This window comes from Lemur catta, chromosome 20 (assembly GCF_020740605.2).
Source record: "Lemur catta isolate mLemCat1 chromosome 20, mLemCat1.pri, whole genome shotgun sequence".
Classification (NCBI taxonomy): domain Eukaryota; kingdom Metazoa; phylum Chordata; class Mammalia; order Primates; family Lemuridae; genus Lemur; species Lemur catta.
The window spans coordinates 11023982-11048374 of record NC_059147.1 but is presented as its reverse complement, the minus strand read 5'-3'; the positions used below and the strand labels follow the sequence as shown (position 1 = coordinate 11048374).

The 24393-nt window shown below is 35.6% G+C and overlaps 1 protein-coding gene across 1 annotated transcript in view; it reads left to right on the top strand.

The window, feature by feature from the left end:
* The window catches only part of RBL2 (RB transcriptional corepressor like 2), a 52694-nt gene that overhangs the window by 9688 nt on the left and 18613 nt on the right, over nucleotides 1-24393 (top strand). The window contains exons 4-17 of the mRNA XM_045533196.1: nucleotides 114-178; nucleotides 4523-4651; nucleotides 6283-6443; nucleotides 6540-6604; nucleotides 7197-7383; nucleotides 11156-11322; nucleotides 13673-13782; nucleotides 14507-14610; nucleotides 17160-17297; nucleotides 18089-18253; nucleotides 18776-18887; nucleotides 21284-21553; nucleotides 21758-22038; nucleotides 22127-22303. Of these exons, the coding sequence (XP_045389152.1) occupies nucleotides 114-178; nucleotides 4523-4651; nucleotides 6283-6443; nucleotides 6540-6604; nucleotides 7197-7383; nucleotides 11156-11322; nucleotides 13673-13782; nucleotides 14507-14610; nucleotides 17160-17297; nucleotides 18089-18253; nucleotides 18776-18887; nucleotides 21284-21553; nucleotides 21758-22038; nucleotides 22127-22303 (2131 nt within the window). The remainder of the gene's footprint in view (nucleotides 1-113; nucleotides 179-4522; nucleotides 4652-6282; nucleotides 6444-6539; nucleotides 6605-7196; nucleotides 7384-11155; nucleotides 11323-13672; nucleotides 13783-14506; nucleotides 14611-17159; nucleotides 17298-18088; nucleotides 18254-18775; nucleotides 18888-21283; nucleotides 21554-21757; nucleotides 22039-22126; nucleotides 22304-24393) is intronic.

Here is a 24393-nt window from a genome sequence, read left to right as displayed (position 1 = left end):
ATATCACTCCCTGTAACTGTGGGTTTTGTTTCACACCTAATTTACAGTCACTTGGGATGTCTTTTTTTTTTAATTCTTCTGTTGTCTCATGACTTTTTTTTTCTCTCTCAAAGGCGACAGCCCTGTACTGTGTCAGAAATTTTCCATTTTTGTTGGGTGCTTTTTATATATGCAAAAGGTAAGAACAATATTTATCTAGATATTAGTTATTTAAATTTTCAGGTATTAATTTTGTCAACCTATAATATGTACCAGGAAAAGTTTCTGACTGAAAATTTTCTGAAGTGTTTTAATCCCAGATTCTTTATCACCTTTTCATAAGTGGGTATTTTGAATTTCTTTATAAGAGCCAATTCTTCTCTTTTTAAATGGAAAATCCATCAGTTTTGTTCTTATACAACATCTTTTCCACCCAAAGCTATTCTTCTGAATTAGGAACTGAGAACACCTTGTTCTGTATATGCTAGTATTTTGAGCTATATTTTTCATGAGACATGTTTATTAAATTGAGTGGGAATGATCAACCTCAGAGTAGTTCAGATTTTTTTTTTTGCATCTTTTTCAGACAAATATACTTAATCATATGTCTTTAGATACTATTTATGTTCTCTCCCTTTCCTCTTATCTTATTTAATCTAACCAAGGTCTACATTCAGTGAAATATATCCCTGTTATTTTTTGTCCTTTTTATATTTCTATGTAGAAATAATTTCAGTAATCTAAAGAAAAGAAAGTACAGTTACATTAGTTACATAGCTTTCTTCTATAGGCTATGTGGCATGCCTTTGCCACTAAGATAGCCCAATAAAATGCAGAGTTAAAAACTAAGAATCATAGAACTGGAAGGAGTTTCATAAATATAAGAGATTCTCATTATTAGATCAACTAGCTCAGCTTACTCCCTTTAAAAATTAGGCAGCTGAAGCCCAGAAACTAGCTGCTAGGAACAGAGGTGGAATTTGAACCCAGATCTCTTGGTTCCTGGTTTCATGCTAGATGTGAAGGCCTCTGGCAAGGATGTGTCACGCCACAGGTCTCCAGGTTTGATTGGTCTAATAGTCCTCTCTAGCTAGTAAGGTAAGAGTCATCCTTCCTTCCGAGCTGCATGCTTGATTCAAGAGAAAAGTCGTGTCTTTTGTCACACGGGCATGTCTCTTTAGTGGAGATAAAGGTGACATGATCAGTGATACAAAATGCTTAGCGTAGATAAATTGTTTTTATAGTGGCCACAACAAGTTTTAGACTATGTGGCTGATATTATATATGATAGTAATCTTTTCATGTGATTCTGACTTGTAGGATTTTTATCTGTGATGTTTCTCTTTTATGGTATATGTGTGCTTAGGAATAAATATATTTAGTACTATATAAACTATAAAAAAAGAATTTTATTGTCCTTATTTTGCTATCACTTGATCAGTTGGGGTGGCATAGTTTTTGTCTCTGCAGTTAACTTAGTGTTTGAATTTAATCTTATTAATTCAGTCTATAATAATTCCATCTGAAGAAACTGTCCCCTCACAATCAACTTCTATGATCTTTTATGATGCGCTAGGATCCTTCCTTCCTTCCTTTCCTTCCTTCTTTCCTTTTGTTTTCTTTCCCTCCATCGCTCCCTGCCTCCCTTCCTTCCTTACTCTTTCTCTTTTTCTTTCTCTCTTTTTCTCCTTTCTTTGTTTCTCTCCTTTCTTTCTTTCTCCCCTTCCTCCCTCCTTCCTTCCTTCCTTCCATTTTTTTGAGACAGGGTCTAACTCTGTTCCCAAGCTGGAGTGCAGTGGCAGATCATAGCTCCCTATAACCTTGAACTCCTGGGTTCAAGGGATCCCCCTGCTTTAGCCTCCCAAGTAGCTAGGACTGCAGGTGTGCACCATCACACCCGGCTAATTCATTGGTTTATTTTTTTTGAGACAGAGTCTTAGTCTGTCGCCCCAGGTAGAGTACAATGTTGTCATCATAGTTCACTGCAACCTCAAACTCCTGGGCTCAAGCGATCCCTCCTGCCTCAGTCTCCGGAGTAGTGGGACTGCAGGCACGTGCCAGAACGCCCAGCTAATTTTTATATTTCTAGTAGAGACTGGGGTCTTGCTCTTGCTCAGTCTGGTCTTGAAATCCTGAGCTCAAGCAATCCTCCCACCTTAGCCTCCCAGAGTGCTAGGATTATAGGTGTGAGCCACTGCACCTGGCCCCTGGCTATTTTTTTTTTTTTTTTTTTTTTAGAGACAGGGTCTTACTATGTTGCCCAGGCTGGTTTGGAATTTCTGGCTTTAAGCAGTCCTCCCGCCTCAGCCTCCCAAAATGCTGGAATTACAGGCATGAGCCACTGTGTCTGGCCAAGAATCTTTTCTAATATAGCATAGTTTAAATTGGTTTTTATTCAGTTCTCCATTTATTTATTTTGGGGAAGGTGTACTCTTTTATAGCCACCTTTCTTGTGACATTCTCTGTAGCATATGGGCACCCCAGATTATCTCCTTCCTGATAAATAAGCCAACTCTTTGCCTGCTATCTTTATTGACGTCTCATGGCAAGTACACACCAGTGACAAGTTTGGGCTTGTCACATGAAAGGCTTTGTGGCCAGAAGACCAATAGGTACCAGTTCCTGTTTTATATGAAATCCCAAATCTTCTCAGTCCTGATAAATATGCCAACTCTGGAGATTAAACAGATTTCCATTTACTTGTTGTCTTTGTTGATTAAAAAATAAAATATCTCACAAAGTCAGATTTATTTTTAAGGTCAGAATTTGAAATGGAAAGTATGTCATGGTGGGACAGTCCAGGGATTTAAATTAGATTCTGATCTTTAGGGACATTTCAGCTTTTTGTTGGAAGTTACAGTGCTTCTGTTTTTTTGCCTTCTGTGGCAAGTACATGCCACTGACAAGTTAGGTTTGTCGGTGTGTTGGTCTTTGTAGCTTGAAACCAGTAGGTGCTACTTCTTGTTTTACATATGAAGAACTGAGTATATTTTAATATTAAACCTCTATGGTAGAACCAGCCGTGTTAGTTTGGATATATCAATGCAGAATTTACTCCATTATTGGCAACAGAAAAATATTTTTTCCTCTTTAATTCATTTAAGTTGATTTGTTGAATGGTTCCATCTATATAAAAATAATTGCTTATCCTGATATGCCAAGGTAAGTGGTAACTTTCTTTGGAGGAAAGGAGAGAAAAAAAAACCTGAAACAAAGCTGTGTGTGTGTGTGTGTGTGTGTGTGTGTGTGTGTGTGTGTGTGTGTGTGTGTGTATACACACACATACAAATTTAGGTAAGCCTTAAGTGTGAAAATGCTAAGGTTTAGAAATAGAAATAATTTTTCTATTTCTAAAGGTGTATGTTAGATATATAAATTGAATTTATCTGATATTTCAAGAATGTAAAATTCAATATGAAGCATATATGTGCAGTTTTTGTTTTGTTTTGTTTTAGATACAGTGTCTTGCTCTTTTGCCCAGGCTAGAGTGCAGTGGTACCATCATACCTCACTGCAGCCTCAAACTCCTGGGCTCAAGTGATCCTCCTACCTCAGCCTTCCAAGTAGCTAGGACTACAGGCATGTGCCACCACACTCAGCTAATTTTTTTAAAAAGTTATTTTTTGTAGAGATGGGGTCTTACTATGTTTCCCAGGCTGGTCTTGAACTCCTGGGCTCAAGCAATTCTCCCATCTTGGCCTAAAGTGCTGGGCTTACAGGCATGAGCCACTGTGCTCAGCCTTGCGCAGTGTTTAACTACAAAAAGAATAGGCTTCAATTTATAAAAAAGAAACTAGAAATAATTCTTAATTTGTAAGAAATTTAGATAATAATGAAACTGTTTAAATGCATTGTAAACAAACTTCAGTGTTAGACTTCAGCCAGCACTGCAGAAAGGACACATTTCCGTAGGTTCACGTTTTTGTTTCTTATTTCTTTGTTACCAAGCATCAGCAGTTGTTCTTGCGATAGTAGCTCTAGCATTTAAATATCTTTAATGGTGTTCCTGTTGCATTAATTTGTCTGAGCTTATAATACAGAAAAGTATTGGAAATGTTACCGTTAGGAGTCTGATTAAAGGTTCTGGTTTTGTTAAAGTACATACATGAGATTAATAATTATATGTATCATTTTTTCAGCTGTCTCCTTCTAAGTATTTCTAGTAGTTTTCATGACAGAAAAATGTTTTCATACAAAACAATTTCTTACAGTTTGAGATAATTTATGAAGTTTTCATTTTGAGAATTTTCAAAGAAGAGCACAATGATGATAGTTTTAATCAGCTACTAGGTATTTAATAAATACTTAATGAGTATTGAACAAATAAATGGCATTCTTAGTAAAGTATTTGTTTTCATTAAACTCTTACAAACTTATTAATAAGAGTAATATCTCAAAATGTAAATTTACCAAAACACTTAATGTAACTCGAGTCAACTTTGTACAATGTTGTGTAATGTTATTGTAATTAAAGGAAGAAATTATTTTAAAATACTGTAAAGTTGATGCTAATTTAACTCTATAATTGTTTGTAATCCTATAGGTAATTTCCCCATGATTAGTGATGATTTGGTCAATTCTTATCATCTTCTGCTATGTGCTTTGGACTTAGTTTATGGAAATGCCCTTCAATGTTCCAATCGTAAAGAACTTGTGAACCCTAATTTTAAAGGTAAGTTTGCAAATCAAAGATACTTGGACAAGCCACATTTCTATATTATGTTTACTGTTGGGAGTTGTATACATCGTACATAGAACATAAGTATTTTGAAAGCTTCAATCATTATAATTATCCATGGTTCTTATAACTAGGAGTCAAGCTATATATAAAAATATTTTTGGAAAAAGCAATTGCAGATTCACAAAGTTTAAAGTCTTAGATGACAGCTTTACAAGTTTCTGAAATATATACTCAAAAAGGAAACGGCATTTAGAAATTCAAAGTAGTAAAGATGACATTCAAGCTGATAGTGGTTTTCTACATTGGCAAGCTTTGTGCTTGACATGCTGCAGGAGGTCTAAAAGAATTTACTGAGAGAATCTTCGTTCCAAAATTTTTGGTACAAAAGAGTAGTTATGGTCTAAAGTAAGTAAAATGAACTTTCATCTTTTAAACTAACATATGTATGGAAATGATAATTATTTTGGCATTACATTTAGTAGGACTTCAGGTATCTAATTTCTATGAATGATATACAATTAAGAGCCCAAATTATGATTTATAAAGCAAATAGTAAAAAGTATTTACAGAGCTAATATATAATACTGCTGCTACTTGAATAATACCATAATAGGATTCTGGGTAATTGTCAATTGGGGGTGGTTCCAATTAGAATTTCAGTTTATTTGACTATCAAGGTAATTTTTTTCTTCTTTTTTATTTTTAATTATTATGGGTACCTAATAGTTGTATATCTTTATAGGGTACATGTGATATTTTGATACAGGCATACAATGTGAATTAATCAAATCAGGGTAATTTGGGTACACATCACGTCAGGCATTTATCATTACTTTATGTTAGGAGCATTCCATTTCTACTCTTTTAGTTATTTTAAAGTAGACTCTAACTTATTGTTGATTATAGTCACTGTGTTGTGCTTTCAAATATTGTTCATTCTATCTAACTATATTGTTGCAGCCATTAAAAGGTAGATTTTTAAAGTTAGTGGAGTTAGTTACTTCAGTTTGCTCCTAGTTTGATAAAGTTAATGTTCCTCATATCGTTTTCTGTGATTTTCTCATTTCCTTCCTAACTCCCTTTTATATTTCCATATAGCTGCTTCCATTCATTTATACCCTCTTTTATTTTTCTTTGATTTCTTTTTCTTGTGCTGAGCCTAGGGCTATAATAAACTATAAATTAATATGATAAATATATCTACTATAATTAAATCTAAGTAAATAATCTTTCAACAGCACAATTTTTTAAAAGTGGTGTTTTTGTTTGAATGTAAGGCTTATTAGCATAGTTATTTTTTGTTATTTTTGTGATTTTTAGATCTTAGAGCAATATACTAAAATTTAATTTTTTAGTTTCCTCTTTAACCATCTCCAGAAAGAACATTGCATAACTAAAATCTTTTGAGTAATGATACACTTTACCTCTATTTGCCATTTTTTGAAGTATGTTTAAATAGAATCAAATTAGGCCAATATACACTATTTCCTATATATTCATATACTAACTTATACTGATTATAATATATTACTTATATTTTAGTCTATTATAATTTAGTAATATACAGTTTGGTTTATTGAGTGCTGACTGATATCTCCATTTTGTGATTCTATACATCATAGGCCTATCTGAAGATTTTCATGCTAAGGAGTCCAAACCTTCCTCTGACCCACCCTGTGTCATTGAGAAACTTTGTTCCTTACATGATGGCCTAGTTTTGGAAGCAAAGGGAATAAAAGAACATTTCTGGAAACCCTACATTAGGAAACTTTGTGAAAAAAAGGTTTGTAAGTAGCAAAGAAATAATGTGAAAATGTTTTATAGAGAAAGAAAAACTTGATTTAATATGATGACTTAAGGATCTCTTCTTTCATCATAGCTCCTTAAGGGAAAAGAAGAAAATCTTACTGGATTTCTAGAGCCTGGGAACTTTGGAGAGAGTTTGTGAGTACTTCCATCATGAAACTGTTTTAATATTTTAAATTGTATACTTAGGAAACCTCAGAGTTTACTGCTTTTATTGTTTGTACTCTGGAAATTTAGAGTGTGTTTTATGGGAGAATATAGAGAAGCAATAAAAATTTTGTCAACTACTATAAGCATATGTTTTTGAATTTGTTGAAAATGTATGACTGTTTAAAGTTTTATTAATTAAGCTTCTGGATTATAAATTTTGAAATAAATTCTTTTGGAACTATACAGGTGAAAAATGGTCATGTGTAGGAGGTGTTCAGAGGTGTCTGGAGCAGCCTGGACAGATAGTTAAGCTTCTCACCAGAAGCTGCACCCACCAGGCAGGTGAAACACTGTCAGCAAAATATACCCACAGGGTAATGGATGAGCATAGTGTAGCAAGCTTACGTTTTATACTCTCCAGGTTTTATAATTAATAGTGATCCCACTAAAATTAAACTTGCAAAAAATTATTAGAACTTTTAACAAATAACAAAATGAAATAATTAAGTGGCCTGAAACATTAATTGAAATGGCAATTCTGTGAGAGAGTACATTTTGTCTGTATTTTTTTTTCCTATAGTAAAGCCATCAATAAGGCCTATGAGGAGTATGTTTTATCTGTTGGGAATTTAGATGAACGGATATTTCTTGGAGAGGATGCTGAGGAGGAAATTGGGACTCTCTCAAGGTGTCTGAACACTGGTTCAGGAACAGAGACTGCCGAAAGGGTACAGATGAAAAACATCTTACAGCAGCATTTTGACAAGGTGAGTCGAGCCATGCCGGAATTGTAGAGATACAGGAGCAGATAAGCTAGGGGTTATGTTTTATTTTGGTAATTCTGTGTGCAGGTTTTACTTGCTTCAATATGAAAAAGAAAATTCCATCATTCTTTTAATTGGAAGAGTTGTCTCTATGTTTATTGATTTACTTTTTGTTAAAGTAATTTCGAAGGTTTTAGTTAGGTCTGAGAAAAAGAGAAATTAATATAAATTTAAACAAATGTATCATGCTAATAATTGTTGGTCTTGAAAACATCAGCCAGTAATATACAGCTTTATATATAACGAACAGAATAGGCATTTAGAAAATGTTAATTGACCTGAACTGGGGCCTTCATTTAAGAAAGTGGAGAAACTGAGAATCTACATTCTTTAAGAAAATTCTGTTAAACTGAGCTTCAGAACCACATGACGGTATGTCAGGCAAACACTTAGGATCATGGAGACTATGAGTTTCCCTTCTGTTATGTGGTATTCAAAGAAAACACAAAGCTTTTGACAAGTGTCTCCAGAGGCAGTGTAGATAATCCAAGGGGCAACTCACCTGTAAGTGAGCTGCTTCAGGCTTGCGACTGGTCTGCTTACTCATTCAACAAATATTCTAAAGTATTTTATATGCCAGATTGTGTCCTGGACACTGGGGATACAGCCGTGAACAAATAGCCATGAATACCTTGTTCTAAAGAAGCTTATATTCTAGTGTGGGGGGATGGACAATAGATAACCAGAGAAGTACATATACATTACATGGATGATGACAGATGAAGAAAAATAAACCAGAGTAGTAATAAAAAATATTGGGGAGGGAGAGAATGGGTAGGCTTCGGATTCTTGTAGATAAGGTGGCTGGGAAGTATCTCGAGGTGACATTAACTGAGAAGTTAATCCTGAAGTAAGGCGGGGAGCAAGCCATGTGAATAGCAGCAGAAGTGTGTTTGAAGCCAAGACCACAGCAAGTGCAAAGCCATGAATTAGGAACATGATTAACTTTTTGGAGGAACAGTGAGAACACTAGTGTGGTGGGAATAGAATCGGCGAGGGGAAGAGTGGTAAGAATTGAGGGGAGGAAGGAGCAAGAGAGCCGGGCAGACCTGCCCGCTTTGGAAGACGTTGTAAGGACCTTGCCTGGGGGTTGATGGAGATGAAAGCTGTGAAAGAGGATGTTACTGAGAAGAGTGACTCCCATATGATCTGATTTACATTTGTAAAGGTCTTGTGGGCTATAGGGGGTAAGGGACAAGGGTGGAAGTAAGGAGTTAAAAGGCTGTTGCAATGATTCTGCTGATAGAGAAATGGTTGTACTGGGGCTGTATTTTGGAGATGGCACTCAGCTTACTTTCCTCACCCATTCTGCTTATGCCACGTTGACCTCCTCAAATGTCACCTTGCTGTTTTCTCTGCCTAGAACATGTTTCTTCAGGATATTCATGTGGCTTACTTCCGTACTTCCTCACTTCATTCTGGTCCCTGATAATCTTTTTTTTTTTTTTGAGACAGAGTCTCACTGTGTTGCCCAGGCTAGAGTGCCGTGGCGTCAGCCTAGCTCACAGCAACCTCAAACTCCTGGGCTTAAGCGATCCTACTGCCTCAGCCTCCCGAGTAGCTAGGACTACAGGCATGTGCCACCATGCCCAGCTAATTTTTTTTTATATATGTATATTTTTAGTTGTCCATATAATGTCTTTCTATTTTTTTTTTATAGTAGAGCCGGGGTCTTGCTCTTGCTCAGGCTAGTCTCGAACTCCTGAGCTCAAATGATCTACCCACCTCGGCCTCTCAGAGTGCTAGGATTACAGGCGTGAGCCCCCGTGCCCAGTCAGTTCCTGATAATCTGATTACTATATAAAATAATAACCACCAATATTCTCCTCAACCCTTAGGATTTCCTTTCCCCCTTACTCTGCTGCTAGTGTTCCTCTTAATATTTATCACTGTGTGATAGGAGGTAGGTAGCTAAGTAAAAAGAATTGTTTATTATCTTTCTCCCTGCATTAGAAGATAAGCTTCGTGAAGGCTGTGACCAGTGTTGTATGCAGTGCTCAGCACATAGTAAGCGTTCCAAGAATATTTACTATTGAAATTTATTGAGAGGGAAGAGCAAGTCTATGGAGAAATCAACTGTTAGGTTATCAGCATGTTAAATTTGAGATGTCTTTTAGGCATGCTAGTAGCGAAGCTGAGTTGGCCGTGTAGGGATTCAAGACTGGAGATCACAGCAGAGGGTAGGGTTGTGTATGTGTGTTCTGGGGTCATCAGGATACAGATGGCTTTTAAAGCCATGGAATGAAGCAAGATTACCAGCAGTATGATTTGATAGAGAATTAAAAGAGTTCTAAGGACAGAGCTCTGAGACACTGCAAATTTCATAGTCTTTGCTTAGAAAAGGAACATCTTAAATTTTAAAAATACCAACTTAACATTTATACCTGAGTTAAAGACAGACTCCTCTTGATCAGAATGCACAGGAAGCTTTACGCTAAGCGCTTGAACAGGGCTACCAAGCAGCACCATGCTGACTTTGAGGACTCTGGGCAGGAAGCTGTTTGTGGTTGTCACATCTAGTTTCTTCTGAAACCACTGCTACCTGTGGGCGATGTGATGACATGCCGCTGGCTGCTGTTGATTCTCCTGTACGTGCACAAGATGTCTTTCCCTCTCAATGTAGGTGCCGCTTCATATACAGTGAAGAAGTTGGCTGCAAGGAACCTTCTAAGTCAGGGAGCACCTTTTGAATGCAGTTAATCTACCCAGATCATTTTATTGACTTAAAAAATTATAGAATGGATTTCTATGAAACAAAATAAAGGTCTGAGCTCTATTGCTGTTTTAGAACATGAAGAAAGCATATAGATTTGTATATAATGAATTTGTGTGCTTTTCTGTATCTTATGAAACTTGAATAGTTCTGTTGCCAGGTGCATATTTTTGCTAGGTGTTTTTAAAACTATCTCTAGAATAAGTACCTTTAATACACAGGGAAATTTGGTTTATCTTGAATATTAAAACATTAAGCTATTTTAACCTTTCAGAGTTTATTTGAAAATGGAGAAAAGACGTTTTACTAGTATGTGTACTCATGCTTAAATTCTTTGACACTAAGTCATATCTTTTTCGTATTTATATTCAAGAATGTTAACTTATTTCTTACATCTGTCCACTTTAGGGGGAAAAAACTCATAGATTCTAGTAACTAAAGACTGAAGAAGGCTGTTCAGGTTGTCTTTTTCAGGACTGTTTGTCTTATGGTCTCTCTCTGAAGCAAATTTGAGGATGTAGATGGGCTTTTGTTAAATCATAGATTTTATTTGGGCCAGATGTAATTCACAGTTTTCTTGTGTCAATCTTTGAGTGTTTGCCAAAATAGCAGTAGATGCGAGGTATAAAATTCCAGTTCTCAGAGATGAGAATGATATTCTTAATTTTTTCAGGTGAGTATAATGCTTTGCCTTCAAGTTTAAGTTTTAAAGGGGGAATAATAAGGAGCTATGCCTTATCTTAAAGGTTTAACTTTTAGGAGACAAACTTTTAGTGAGCTAAATACAATTGTCCTTTCATACATCTTCACATGGATAGTGGTGGCTCTTAGTAATGTTATGTTTAAATTTTAGGAATGGTGACATTTGTGTCACTAAAGTTTATTGACGTTGTAATGATAAAGTTTGATAGGCTTAAATTCCCATTTGTGAAGTGATTTAAAGTCTTTCTGACCTAAAATGATGTTTTTCTTTTTTAAATTCTACTTAATTTTTTTCTTTAGTCTAAAGCACTTAGAATCTCCACACCACTTACTGGTATGAAGTACATTAAGGAGAACAGCCCTTGTGTGACCCCAGTTTCTACAGCTACACATAGCTTGAGTCGTCTTCACACCATGCTGACAGGCCTCAGGAATGCACCAAGTGAGAAACTGGAACAGATTCTCAGGTTAGTTTGAGCACTGTCTGCCTACCAATATTTGGTTGTTGATTGTTTTCCAATTTCCTATTTTAACTTTTCACTGTTAGTGCCTTAATTCACCCATTAATAATTTTATATCTGTTGCATGCTTAGTCCAATTGTTAGTCCATAGAGGACCTAGCAATATAAGATGTATAAATAGAAGACCACATTTCCTCAGATTTCTTTAATGTAATACAGAAGATATTAACTAACAACAGTAGATACTATAGAACTATGGTCTCCAAATCCTGGGCCATGCCCAGTACTGGTCCACGGGCCTGTTAGGAACTGGCTGTGTATCACGGCCTGAGCTCCACCCCCCCCCCATGGAAAAATTGTCTTCCATGAGACTTAGGAAGTGGGGGGCCACAGAGCAGGAGAGTGGTGGGTGAGCCAGCAAAGCTTCATCTGTATTTACAGTGTTTCTGCTCCCCATCGCTCGCTTCACCGCCTGAGCTCCGTCCCTCCCCACCCCTTGTCTGTGGAAAAATTGTCTTCGGTGAAAGCAGTCCCTGGTGCCAAAAATGTTGGGGACTGCTGCTGTAGAATAAAGCAGCAAGCTGTCTTATTGCCAACTGTTCTATGTTAAGATTTTAGCATGGGCAGGGGGCAGTCAGTGAAGATGGTAGTTGTCAAAGGTCTTTGTGAAAAGGATTGAACCTGAGTAAAGTTCTGAAGGGTGGGTCAGATTTGAAAAGATTGGCAGCATTCCACATGTTCATAAAGGAAGACAAAACCACTGTGACTTTTGTAAGCTCTACGAGACATCCTTAGCCTGAAAAGAAGTTAACTGCCTTTAGTTTTTTTGATCTGCCTGAGACTGGTAGTAATATCAGTCAGTTTTAGTGAAAAGCACAGTAGAATGAATCTCATCTCGTGCATAACCTTTGTGGTGAGCTGATTTGAAAAATTGCCTCCAAGGTCCCTCCTAGTTCTAAAACTGTATAATCTGATGACATAGACCCTGTAGGATCCCATTTAATTTCTGGTGGTTTGGCATCAAGAAGACCCTATATACACACATAAGTAATTTTCCACTCGTAGTTGGGCTTACTAAATGCCAAGGCTGACAACTTTTCCTTTCAATTTTCATGAAGTCTACTTTATTCACAAACTTGATTGTGATTTACTCTCCAACAAGCTAAGTCTATATGTCTTCCTCCTAACTCATATTTTTCAGATGGACCTTGTTTGCTTTGAATTTAGATGCATTTTATAAATACATTTTAGAAGCCTGTCTTAATCTCTATATCTTCAGATCTCTTTACAATTTCTAACCAGGCATAACAGTTTCTCTAATCTTAAGTACCATTAGTGAGGTAAAATATTACCAGTAGATACTAGGTAAAAGCAAAGGTATATAAAAAGGCATGTGTGTTCATACATAAGATTCTGCCTACATATGGTATTCAGTAGTTATCTCTAACAGGGTTATAACTGATTTTTATTTTCTTTATAATTTTCTAAAGTTGCTTCATTTTTACAAGGAATATATGTATTTGTGATCAAGATAAAAGCATAATTGTAACAAGAAAGGCCATATGGTAATAATTTGTGTAATGCTTTTGCATCGAACATATGTTGCTTTCTAATAAAGGCAGTGAATGAAATAAACCTTGTTTTGGGGGGAAAAATGTAGAATGTCAGTAATGGTTTATATTAGTCCATAGTGTAGGTTATATACCCCTTCATTCTGTTTTCTTCCAGAAGTTTTTAATGGGAATTGTACTGCCTTCTAGGGAAATAGGTGAGGGCAAGTTTGGTTATCATCAGTAATTGGGGATCTATAGGGTGAGTGGAGGCCAGTCACAGACATCAAATGGGCCCAGACCAAGGTTGCTAAACTTACTGCAGTAAAAGGTACAATCCCACACAAGAAATTTTTTTTTTTAACTCAAACTAGTAAGTACCACCACCTTTGATAAGGAAATATGGGACCTCTTGGATTAATTTGGGAAGTGTATAGTTTCTGTTCAAGGTTTTTTTTTTTTTTTTTTTTTTTAAGATAGGGTCTTACTCTGTTGCTTCGGCTAGAATGCAGTGGTGTCATCATAGCTCACTGCAACCTCGTACTGCTTGGCTTGAGCAATCCTCCTGCCTCAGCCTCCTAAGTAGCTGGGACTACAGGCACACACAACTGTGCCCAGCTAATTTTTCTATTTTTTATTTTTTTGTAGAGACGGGGTCTCACTCTGGCTCAGACTAGCCTCAAACTCCTGACCTCAAGTGATCCTCCTGCCCCAGCCTCCCAGATGCTATGTTTATAGGCACAAGCCAGCATGCCCGGCATTGGCAAGACCTTTAAATTAGATAATTTCTTTTTATTTTTATTTAGGACATGTTCCAGAGATCCAACTGAGGCTATTGCTAACAGATTGAAAGAAATGTATGAAATATATTCTCAGCATTACCAGCCAGATGAGGATTTCAGTAATTGTGCTAAAGGTAAAGTTTAGTATTCTCTATACTGCTCTCATCTTTGAAGTTTAACTATATGGAGTCCTGTCTTGTTAACTGAGTCAGAAATGTGAGGAAAGGATTTATGCCTTTATACTGAAGGCTAGAATATAGCTGCCCAGTTTTTCTACCAACCAAGTGATTTCTGAGCCCTTCTCAGTAAGAGAGAAATTTTAGGATGATATCTTTATCATGTTGGACTTCTGAAGCGTTTTTATTTGCAGATCTTTAGTTTTCATTTGAAAACTGGAAATTAAATAGAAGTATAGTGATGCTTCAACATATTAAAAACAGGAACAGAAGATATAGCTATTATATGCCCAGACCTGGCCTAGGAGTTGTTTGATCTCATGAACTGGAACTCAGTGGGTGTGGAGTAGTAAACCAATTACATACTTCTTAGCAAAGAGCTGTTTTGTTCAAATATATAGGGGAAAAAAAGGGGGGTGTGAATCTTAATGAATGGTATTACAGTTCTTTATATGCAAATTTCGTTTCACAGTTTTAGAAAAATTTGAATGTTGTCATGAAGAAAATTAAGGTATCTTAGGGATAATTAAAACACCAATTACAAGAAATGTATGTATGTTTGAAGCGTGGGTTGGTTTTTAAATTTTATTTTGTGGGTGGAGAGGGAGGAATGGGCCTTCATTTTCCACAGTGTTTATTTTCTTTTTTGTGTCCTTTTTGTGTTTTTTAATCATTACTACAGAAGTTACCAGCAGACATTTTCGTTTTGCGGAGATGCTTTACTATAAAGTATTAGAATCTGTTATTGAGCAGGAACAAAAAAGACTGGGAGACATGGATTTATCTGTGAGTAAAATATCCAGTGTATTGATCAGTACAAAAAACATAGTTTTCTTCCTGCCCCACCTACCAAAAAAAAAGGCTTTATTGAAGAAATAATATATGGCTTTCAGGGAATAAGATTGGCACCTAAGGAAACTTGTGTTCTGAGCCCTCTCACCTGCAGTCCCCCACTTCAGCAGGCCATGGTTGATCACATGTCACTTCTGAGGGTGGGAACACTCTATAGTCAAGGATACAAAGATTCAGCCTTAACCTTATATTGCTAAATAACATAGAGTTTTTATTCAAGCCCTGTGTAGCCAGAATAAATTGAGTATTGACTGGTTAGGGCATTATTTTTTTATTTTTAAGAGACAGGGTTTCACTCTGTTGCCCAGGCTGGAGTGTAGTGGCATGATCATAGCTCCAATTCCTCCCACTTCAGCCTCGCAAACAGCTAGGACTACGGGTTGTGCCACCATGCCTGGCTAGTTTTAAAAAATCTTATTAGAGATGGGGTCTTGATAATGTTGCCCAAACTGGTCTCAAATTCCTGGTCTCAAGTGATCCTCCTACCTCAGCCTCCCAAAGTGCTGGAATTATAGGCATGAGCCATTGTGCTTAGCCTGGATAGGATTTTTACATAAATATTCAACCATTCTCTTTGGCTTAGAAAATTATTTTTCTTAGATTTTATTGCTTAAGAAATGTGAATTAATTTTCCCATAAATGATATGTTTAATAACATCAATAGTAATTTTTTAAGAAGCTAATTTTTAAAATAACATTTCAAAGAAAATTATAAAACTGACCAATATTCTAATTCCTTGTAGCTGTTTACATTTTTTTATATATATCAAAAAATGGCTATATATGGCTGTATGAACTTAAAGAGCTGTTTTATGACTTAATTTTTTTTGTGTGTGAACACATACAGAAAGGTATAAAAAATATAGTTTTGGGGCTAATATTAAGTGGATAGTTGTATACTCATCTAAGTAACTTAATTTAAAACCCTTTTTTTAATTGTGGTAAAATATTCATAACAGTTACCCTTTAGTCACTTTTAAGTTTATAATTTAGTGGCATTAATGAAGTACAGTCACAGTGTTGTGTAATCACAACTATTAATATATCCATCTCCAGAGCTTTTTCACCATCCCAAACTGGAAGTGTATACTCATTAGACACTAATTCCCCATTCACCCCTCTCTGTAGCCCCTGATACCCTCTATTCTGCTTTGTCTCTGTGAATTTGCCTGCTGTAGGTAGCTCATATAGTAGAATCATACAATATTTGTCCTGTTGTGTCTGGCTTACTTCATTTAGCATAATGTTTTCAGGGTTCATCCGTGTTGCAGCATGTATGAGAATTTCATTCCTTTTAAAGGCTGAGTAATATTCCATCCTATACATACTACATTTTGTTTATTCATTCATCTGTTGATGGACATTTGGGTTATTTCTGCGATTTGGCTACTGTGGATAATGCTGCTATGAACATTGGTGTACAAGTATCTGAGTCTCTGCTTTTAGTTCTTTTGAGTTCTTCATACCTAGAAGTAGAATTGCTAGAACATATGGCAGTTTTATGTTTAACTTTTTGAGGAACTGCCATACCATTTTACATTCCCACCAGCAATGCACAAGGGTTTCAATTTCTCCACACCCTCAAAACATTTATTATTTTTGATTTTTTTGATAATGTCCATCCTGATGGGTATGAAGTTGGTATCTCCAGATGCTTTTGATTTGCATTTTCCTAATGACTGTGATGTTGAATATCTTTTCATGTGCTTGTTGGCCCTTTGTATATCTTCTTTAAAGAAATGTCTATTCAAGTCTTTTTTTATTTGGGCTATTTGCTTTTTTGTTGACAAGTTATAGGAGTTCTTTATGCATTTGGATACTAATCTTTTATCAGATATACAATTTGTCAATGTTTTCTCCCATTCTGTGGGTTATCATATTACTCTGTTCAGTCTCCTTTCATGCACAAAATTTCTAAATTTTGATGAAATCCAATTTATCTTTCTTTTGAGCCTATGCTTTTGGTACCTGAGTAACTTTTTAATTAAAGAATAATAAATGTTTATATATAACTTTGGAAAATTGTAAGCAAAAAGAAGAAAATAAAAATGATCTGTGATTATGTTACCCTGTGATAAACATGTTGACTTTGGGTACGTGGTCATCTAGTCAGCCACCTGCCTGCCTCCTTTTAATCTATCTTTTTACGACAGTGACCTCTTACTGTAAATGCTGTTTTGAAACATCTTTCCACATCATTATTCTTTAAGCATCAGGGTAGTGTGTTTGTTTTGGTTAGGGATGTAATCTGTTTTATTAGATATATTTCATAATATGTAAGGTTTTTAAATCTTATACTTTTTAAAAATATTTTTTCTTTGCTAGAAAATGGGCTTATTTATACTGTAAGAGAAGTTTTTTTTAAGAAAATAAACACATTTCACTCAGAAAATAAGACTTTAGTATTTGCATTTAACTTGACTGGGTATGAAATGTTTTTTAAGAATAGGCTGTTTCTGAATGCTAATAACTTTATTTTACAGGGTATTCTGGAACAAGATGCATTCCACAGATCACTCTTGGCCTGCTGCCTTGAGGTCGTCTCATTTTCTTATAAGCCTCCTGGGAACTTTCCATTTATTACTGAAATATTTGATGTGCCACTTTATCATTTTTATAAGGTATTTTTAAAAATATAATCATGAGGAAGCTATAGATGAGACCAACTTCCTGTTGTTAGTCATTTAGTTCAATATCTAAGTACATTTATCGTTTTTAATTACATATTTAATAATCTCTATTTGGGGAACAGAGAAGAAATAGAATATTAAGACAAATTATTTTCATATTATATGAAAGATTTATTTTGGATAAAAGTTTCATTTGATTCCTCCCTTTATCTAATAAAGGCTTTTAAAATACTGTGATTTTTATGAGCTAAGAAGGCTTAAAAAAAAAGTAGCACATATCACTAGCTAATCTTGTATAGCAACCTTCTTTTTTTAGTTTATAAAAATTAAATAACATTGAAAGAGTCTTCCAGAAAAAAATAAAAGTTCTATTTCATATAGAGAGGCACATAAAGTATTGATTTGGTAGCTGTTTCCTTCTTGATATTGACTTAGCTTATGAGTTTATCTTAACTTTCATATGATAGTCAAAACTAATTTTTATGGTGGCACAGGTTGAATGTTTATAGATTTTTTATTTGAAATTTTAAGAATGATGTTTTTTAACCAATAAAGGCATGTTTTTTCATTTAAAAATTTTTGAAATACATCACTATACAAAAGATTTTATATAAAATTCATACATGTAGTTTAAACAATAATTATTTACAAAGACAATGAAGGAAGAGTGGCTGTTTCAAAATAATATTTCAGCTTGTAATTTTTGATAATTATTTATCTAAATATTTATAAATATTTACTAATTATTATTAAATGAACCAGGGCATTTTTCTTTATTTCAGGTGATAGAAGTATTTATTAGAGCAGAAGATGGCCTTTGTAGAGAGGTAGTAAAACACCTTAATCAGATTGAAGAACAGATCTTAGATCATTTGGCATGGAAACCAGAGTCCCCGCTCTGGGAAAGAATTAGAGACAATGAAAACAGAGTTCCTACATGTGAAGAGGTTTGTAAAAATATCTTAATGTCTTTTTATAAGAAAAGTACATCAGTATCTAGTTTATTTGTAATATTCTTTCACAGAGAGCAAGTAAATGTAGTGTCTTCCTTTTGGGAGGTGGGAGAGTTGCAGTTGAATTTAATGTGGTACAATGACCCCATATCAAAGAAGAAATAAGAATCAGAAATAATTTGTAATTGCCCCAGGGTTTCAGTGACAGAATAAAATTTCAGTGTTCTTTCTTGATTTCCTGATCAAATTTCTATCCCTTAGAGTGGTTGATATTCTAACTGTCCAAATTGGTAATGAAGGTTGATCCATATTTAGTATCCAATTATCAGGTTTTGAATTTTTAAAGACTGCCAAATTTTTTTTTAACTTTAGTATGAAAATGGAAAAGACAGCTGATTTTATTTAGTGGAATAATGGATGAGTCAAGATCGTTTTTTCTTTTGCCTTAGATGATTATTCTATTTTTAATCAAAATGCTTTTGTGGATATTACCACTCTGTAAACAATTCTTTGTAGGTCATGCCACCTCAGAACCTGGAAAGAGCAGATGAAATTTGTATTGGTGGCTCCCCTTTGACTCCCAGAAGGGTGAATGAAGTTCGTGCTGATACTGGAGGACTTGGAAGGAGTAAGTTTAAAATAATAAGGGGAGTATTTTGGGGCCTAATATCTGGAGATTTCAATTTCATCTAAACCTACAAGTGTAGTTAATAGGGTATATAAAGAAAATACACTATGCATTTTAGCACCACATGGATCACCTAAAAGAAATGCTTTTAAAGAATATTTAAGAACACAGGAAAATACATGATGTAACAAGTATCTTTTTTAAAAGGATAGAATGCAGGCTGAGCACAGTGGTTCACACCTGTAATCCTAGCACTCTGGGAAGCTGAGGTGTAGATCGCTTGAGGCCAGGAGTTCGAGACCAGCCTGAGCAAGAGCCAGACCCCATCTCTACAAAAAATAGAGAAATTAGCCAGGTGTGGTGGCGTGCCTGTAGTCCTAGCTACTTGGGAGGCTGAAGCGGGAGGATTGCTTGAGCCCATGAGTTTAAGGTTGTGGTGAGCTATGATGGCGCCACTGCACTCTAGCCCAGGAGATGGAGTGAGAGCCTGTCTCAAAGAAAAGGGTAGAATACTATAAATTGATTTTTAAAGTATATGTTTATCTGTAAGCATACAAAAGGGTGGAAATGGAAAAAACTAAACTATTAATGATTATTGTTGGGTGATAGAATTCCCGGCAATTTCTGTAAATTTTTTTAGGCAAGTATGTTATTACTTTTAAAATCGGGAGAAGTAGAAAAGTCTTCTTAAAGATAGAGTTGCATGATCCAGTTAGGTACAGACAAGCTGGTGAGTTCAGAGGACTGAGCATGTTCAGCTTGAACTCTCTCAGTTGAGATGTGCTACCCTCGCTTATGTGACACTGTTGCTGGCCAAAGAAGTATAGAAAAGCACAGTTTTGCTGTGCATCTGGTTTGCATTTTAGGCAGCTCCTTAGATCTGCCAGGTGAAAGGTTTAAGTTTACATATGTGAGATATAACTATGTTTTAAAGAGCAATTCTGTAAATCCAGAGAGTTCTAAATCTTTGGATGCCATTAGAACATTCTTATTTCTGGACCAGTTTTATAATGTATTTGATAGGCACTGGTGATAGAAGATCAGTTTTAAAGTCAAGAATCACTTTCAGTCAGTGTATACTCAATAAATATGGATGATATAGATGAAAATGTCCTCATTTTGGGGAGCGGTGTCATAATGGCTTAACTATTTTTCTGCTTATTATCCACTCAGAACCATCCACAAATCTGTAGGCTGGTCTTTCTCAGTCTATTTCTGTGGAGGTTTTCCCTTTCCTAATCTACAGATTAAGACTTTAATCTGTACTTATCACTTCTCCATTTTCCTAAGGTCTCTTGGTACTTTATAAGAAAATGATCTTAATGTATTTTTACTGATTCTGCAGCTTTGTACCAAATACAAATTTAGTAAGTTTATTTTCTTTTGTATCATTAAGAAATGTTAAGCCAGAGTCTATTAGGATGTACTCCTGTCAGTGCCTCTTATGACCTCCCTATGTAGATTTTTAAATTTTAAGACACACAAATCCAGTTTTTATAGGCAGACACAGAAGAGAGAAATGAATGCTTCTCACAAATTCAGACATTGGTGTGAATACTTTAATATAGACTGATTCATAATTGCTATAGAGTTTCTGTTTGGGGTGATGAAAAAATTTTAGAAATAGTGGTGACTGTTGCCCAACGTTGTGAATGTGTTTAATGCCACTGAATAGTACACTTTAAAATGGTTAAAATAGCAAATGTTGTTATATATTTTACCATAATTTAAAAAATTAATAATATGCCAAAACTATTGAATTCTACAGTTTAAATGGGGTAAAATGTATGTGAACTATATCTCAATAGCACTATTTAAAAGAATGATAAAGTATGCTTAGTTAAGTCTAAACCATGTTATTATGTTCACCTTGCTGAAGAATATTACTGAGTTTTAATAATTTTCTGTATGTGGAAAAAGTCAGATGAAAATTTACAAAACTGGAGGAGGAGATGCTCCTAGATGACATAACATACTACCATCATATCCCCTTATCAAGCAGTGGCTTTATAGTGAAATCACATCTTACATGGTGTTAGGTAGAAATTAAATATGGTCAAAAATATTATTGAAAATTAGAATAAGCCTTTAAATGGCCCCTAAATCATGAAGGCCCTGTAATAGTGGAGGACAGAGTCTAGTTTGATTTAGGGGAAGGGGGAGTGGAAAAGGGAGCACTGTAAGACAGAAAATTCCTTTTTAAAATTTTATTGTCAATAGTGACAAATTTTCATTAGTGGAATGTAGGTATCATATCACTTCTGTAATTTTTGTTTGCCTTTTAAATTATGAAATATTTCAATCACTGTAGTTATTTTTTTAACATAACAGCTGGATGGAAGCCATATCTCAGTCTCCTTGAGTTAAATGATTTGTTTCATTTGTTTTGACCCTAGGCATAACCTCTCCAACCACACTGTATGACAGGTACAGCTCCCCAACAGCCAGCACTACCAGAAGGCGGCTATTTGTTGAGAATGATAGCCCCTCTGATGGAGGGACACCTGGGCGCATTCCCCCACAGCCCCTAGTCAATGCTGTCCCTGTGCAGAATGTATCTGGGGAAGCTGTTTCTGTCACACCAGTTCCTGGACAGACTTTGGTCACCATGGCAACTGCCACTGTCACAGCCAACAATGGACAAACAGTAACCATTCCTGTACAAGGTAGGAAAGCAGAGATGGATATTGAGTTCTTTCTCAGTGGCATTTACTGGAAAGTTACCTGAGATTTGGCTGGAGTGACACAATATGGGACAGAAGAGTGATGGGGAGAGGGGGATTGGGAGGGGAGAAATTAGAAACCTCTGCCCTGAGAACCTTGTACTAGCTACATTTTCTTCGTGCTTTTTCCTCTATAACAACCTGCAGGTATTGCCAATGAAAATGGAGGGATTACATTCTTCCCGGTCCAAGTCAATGTTGGGGGACAGGCACAAGCCGTGACTGGCTCCATCCAGCCCCTCAGTGCTCAGGCCCTGGCTGGAAGTCTGAGCTCTCAACAGGTGACAGGAACAACTTTGCAAGTCCCTGGTCAAGTGGCCATTCAACAGATTTCCCCAGGTGGCCAACAGCAGAAACAAGGCCAGCCTTTAACCAGCAGCAATATTAGACCCAGGAAGACCAGCTCTTTATCGCTTTTCTTTAGAAAGGTAATTTTTCATGTATCCTTACCCAGAGCATGAGCTTGGGAAATAAAAGTGTTAAACAAAGTTTGAAATGGTTTTGTTTATCTACTAGGTTTACCACTTAGCAGGTGTCCGCCTTCGGGATCTTTGTGCTAAACTAGATATTTCAGATGAACTGCGGAAAAAAATCTGGACCTGCTTTGAATTCTCCATAATTCAGTGTCCTGAGCTTATGATGGACAGACATCTGGACCAGTTATTAATGTGTGCCATTTATGTGATGGCAAAGGTGAGTGCCGTTTGGAACTGAAAAAGCAAAGATACTGCTTCATTACTCAGAACATTTTTAACAGCTTTATTGAGATAATTTATATACCATATATCATTCACCCATTTAAAATGTACAACTTAATGGGTCTTAGTATATTCACAGATATGTGCAATCATCATCACAATTTTAGAACATACTATTCCATTGTGTAGATATTCAACAGTATTATCCATTTATCAGTTGATGGACATCTGGGTTGTTTCTTCTTTGTGGCTATTATGCATAACACTGCTGGTAGCCTTTGTGCACAAATTTTTGTGTCAGCATATGTTTTCATTTCTCTAGCTTGTATACTTAGAAATATATTTCATATACTAACTCTATGTTTTAACCATTTGAGGAACTGCCAGCCTGTTTTCCAAAGTACTGTACCATTTACATTCCCATCAGCAATATACAAAAGTTTTAATTTCAGCACCTTTTATTAAATTACTTTGTGTAAATAACTTATTGAGATGAAAGTCTCATAGTACAAAATTAACCATTTTAAAGTGAATAATTCAGTGGCATTTAGTACATTCACAGTGTTGCATACTTACCACGTCTATCTAGTTTCAGAAAGTTTCCAGCCCTGCAAAGTAAAATTCCTTACCCATTAAGTAGTTTCTTCCCATTCTCCTTCCCACAGCACCTGGCAACCAGCAATTTGCATTCTGGCTCTATGGATTTATCTGTTCTTGATAGTTTATGTAAATGGAATGATACAATATGTGACCTTTGGTGTGTGGCTTCTTGGGATAATGTTTTTGAAGTTTATCCATGTTGTAGCATGTATATATATATACTTCATTCTTTTCTATGGCTGAATGATATTCTGTCATGTGGATGTACCACAATTTGTTTATCCATTCATCCATGATGGATATTTGGGCTATTTCTACCCTTTGGCTATAGGCAACAGTGCTGTTGTGAATGTGTATACACATGTACTTGTTTGAGTGCCTGTTTTCAATTCTTTTAGGTTTATACCTAGGAGTGGAATTTTAGGGTCATTTGAGGAACCATCATACTGTTTTCTAGAGTAGCTGCACCATTTTACATTCTACCCATAATACACAAGAGTTCCAATTTCTCTACGTCCTTGCCAACTTTGTTATTTTAAGTTTTTAAAATTATAGCCATCCCGGTGGTTATTGAATGGTATCTCATTGTGGTTTTGATTTGTATTTCTCAAATGACTAATGATGCTGAGCATCTTTTATTGTACTTTGTTGGCCTTATTATCTGAGTTCTTGATTCTAGCCATTCTAGTGGGTGTGAAGTGCTATCTCATTGTGGTTTTGATTTCCATTTGCCTGATGACTAATGATGTCAAGCATTTTTCATGTGCTTACTAGCCATTTGTATTAATATATCTTCTTTGAAGAATTTATCTGTTTAAAACTTTTCCCCATTTTTTAATTGGGTTATTTGTCTGTTTATTATTGAGTTGTTGGAGTTCTTTATATATCCTGGGTACAACTACCTTGTCAGTATGTGATTTGCAAGTATTTTCTCCTATTCTGTGCATTATCGTTTCACTTACTTGACAGTGTCATTTGAAACATGAAAGTTTTAAATTTTGGTGAAGACCAGTGACCTATGTTTTAGTTTGTTGCTTGTGCTTTGGGTGTCATGTTTAAGAATCCATTGCCAAATCCAAGATCATGAAGGTTTGTTTCTATGTTTTCTTTTGAGGTTTATAGTTTTACTCATACAGTTAGGCCTTTCATCCATTTTGAATAATTTTTGTGTGTGCTAGAAGTCCAACTTCATTCTTTCATATGTGGCTGTGTAGTTGTCCCAGCACCACTGTTGGAAAGACTGTTTTCTCCCCCACTGAATGGTCTTGGCACCTTTGTCAAAAATCAGGTGATCATAGACACTTGGGTTTATTTCTGGACTCTAAATTCTATTCCATTGGACTATATGTCTACTTTTTTATAAGTTTTGAAATTGGGAAATGTGAGTCCTCCTACTTTTAAGATTATTTTGGCTATTCTAAGTCCCTTGAAAAATGAATTTTAGAATCAGATTGTCAGTTTCACTAAAGAGTCAGCTGGGATTCT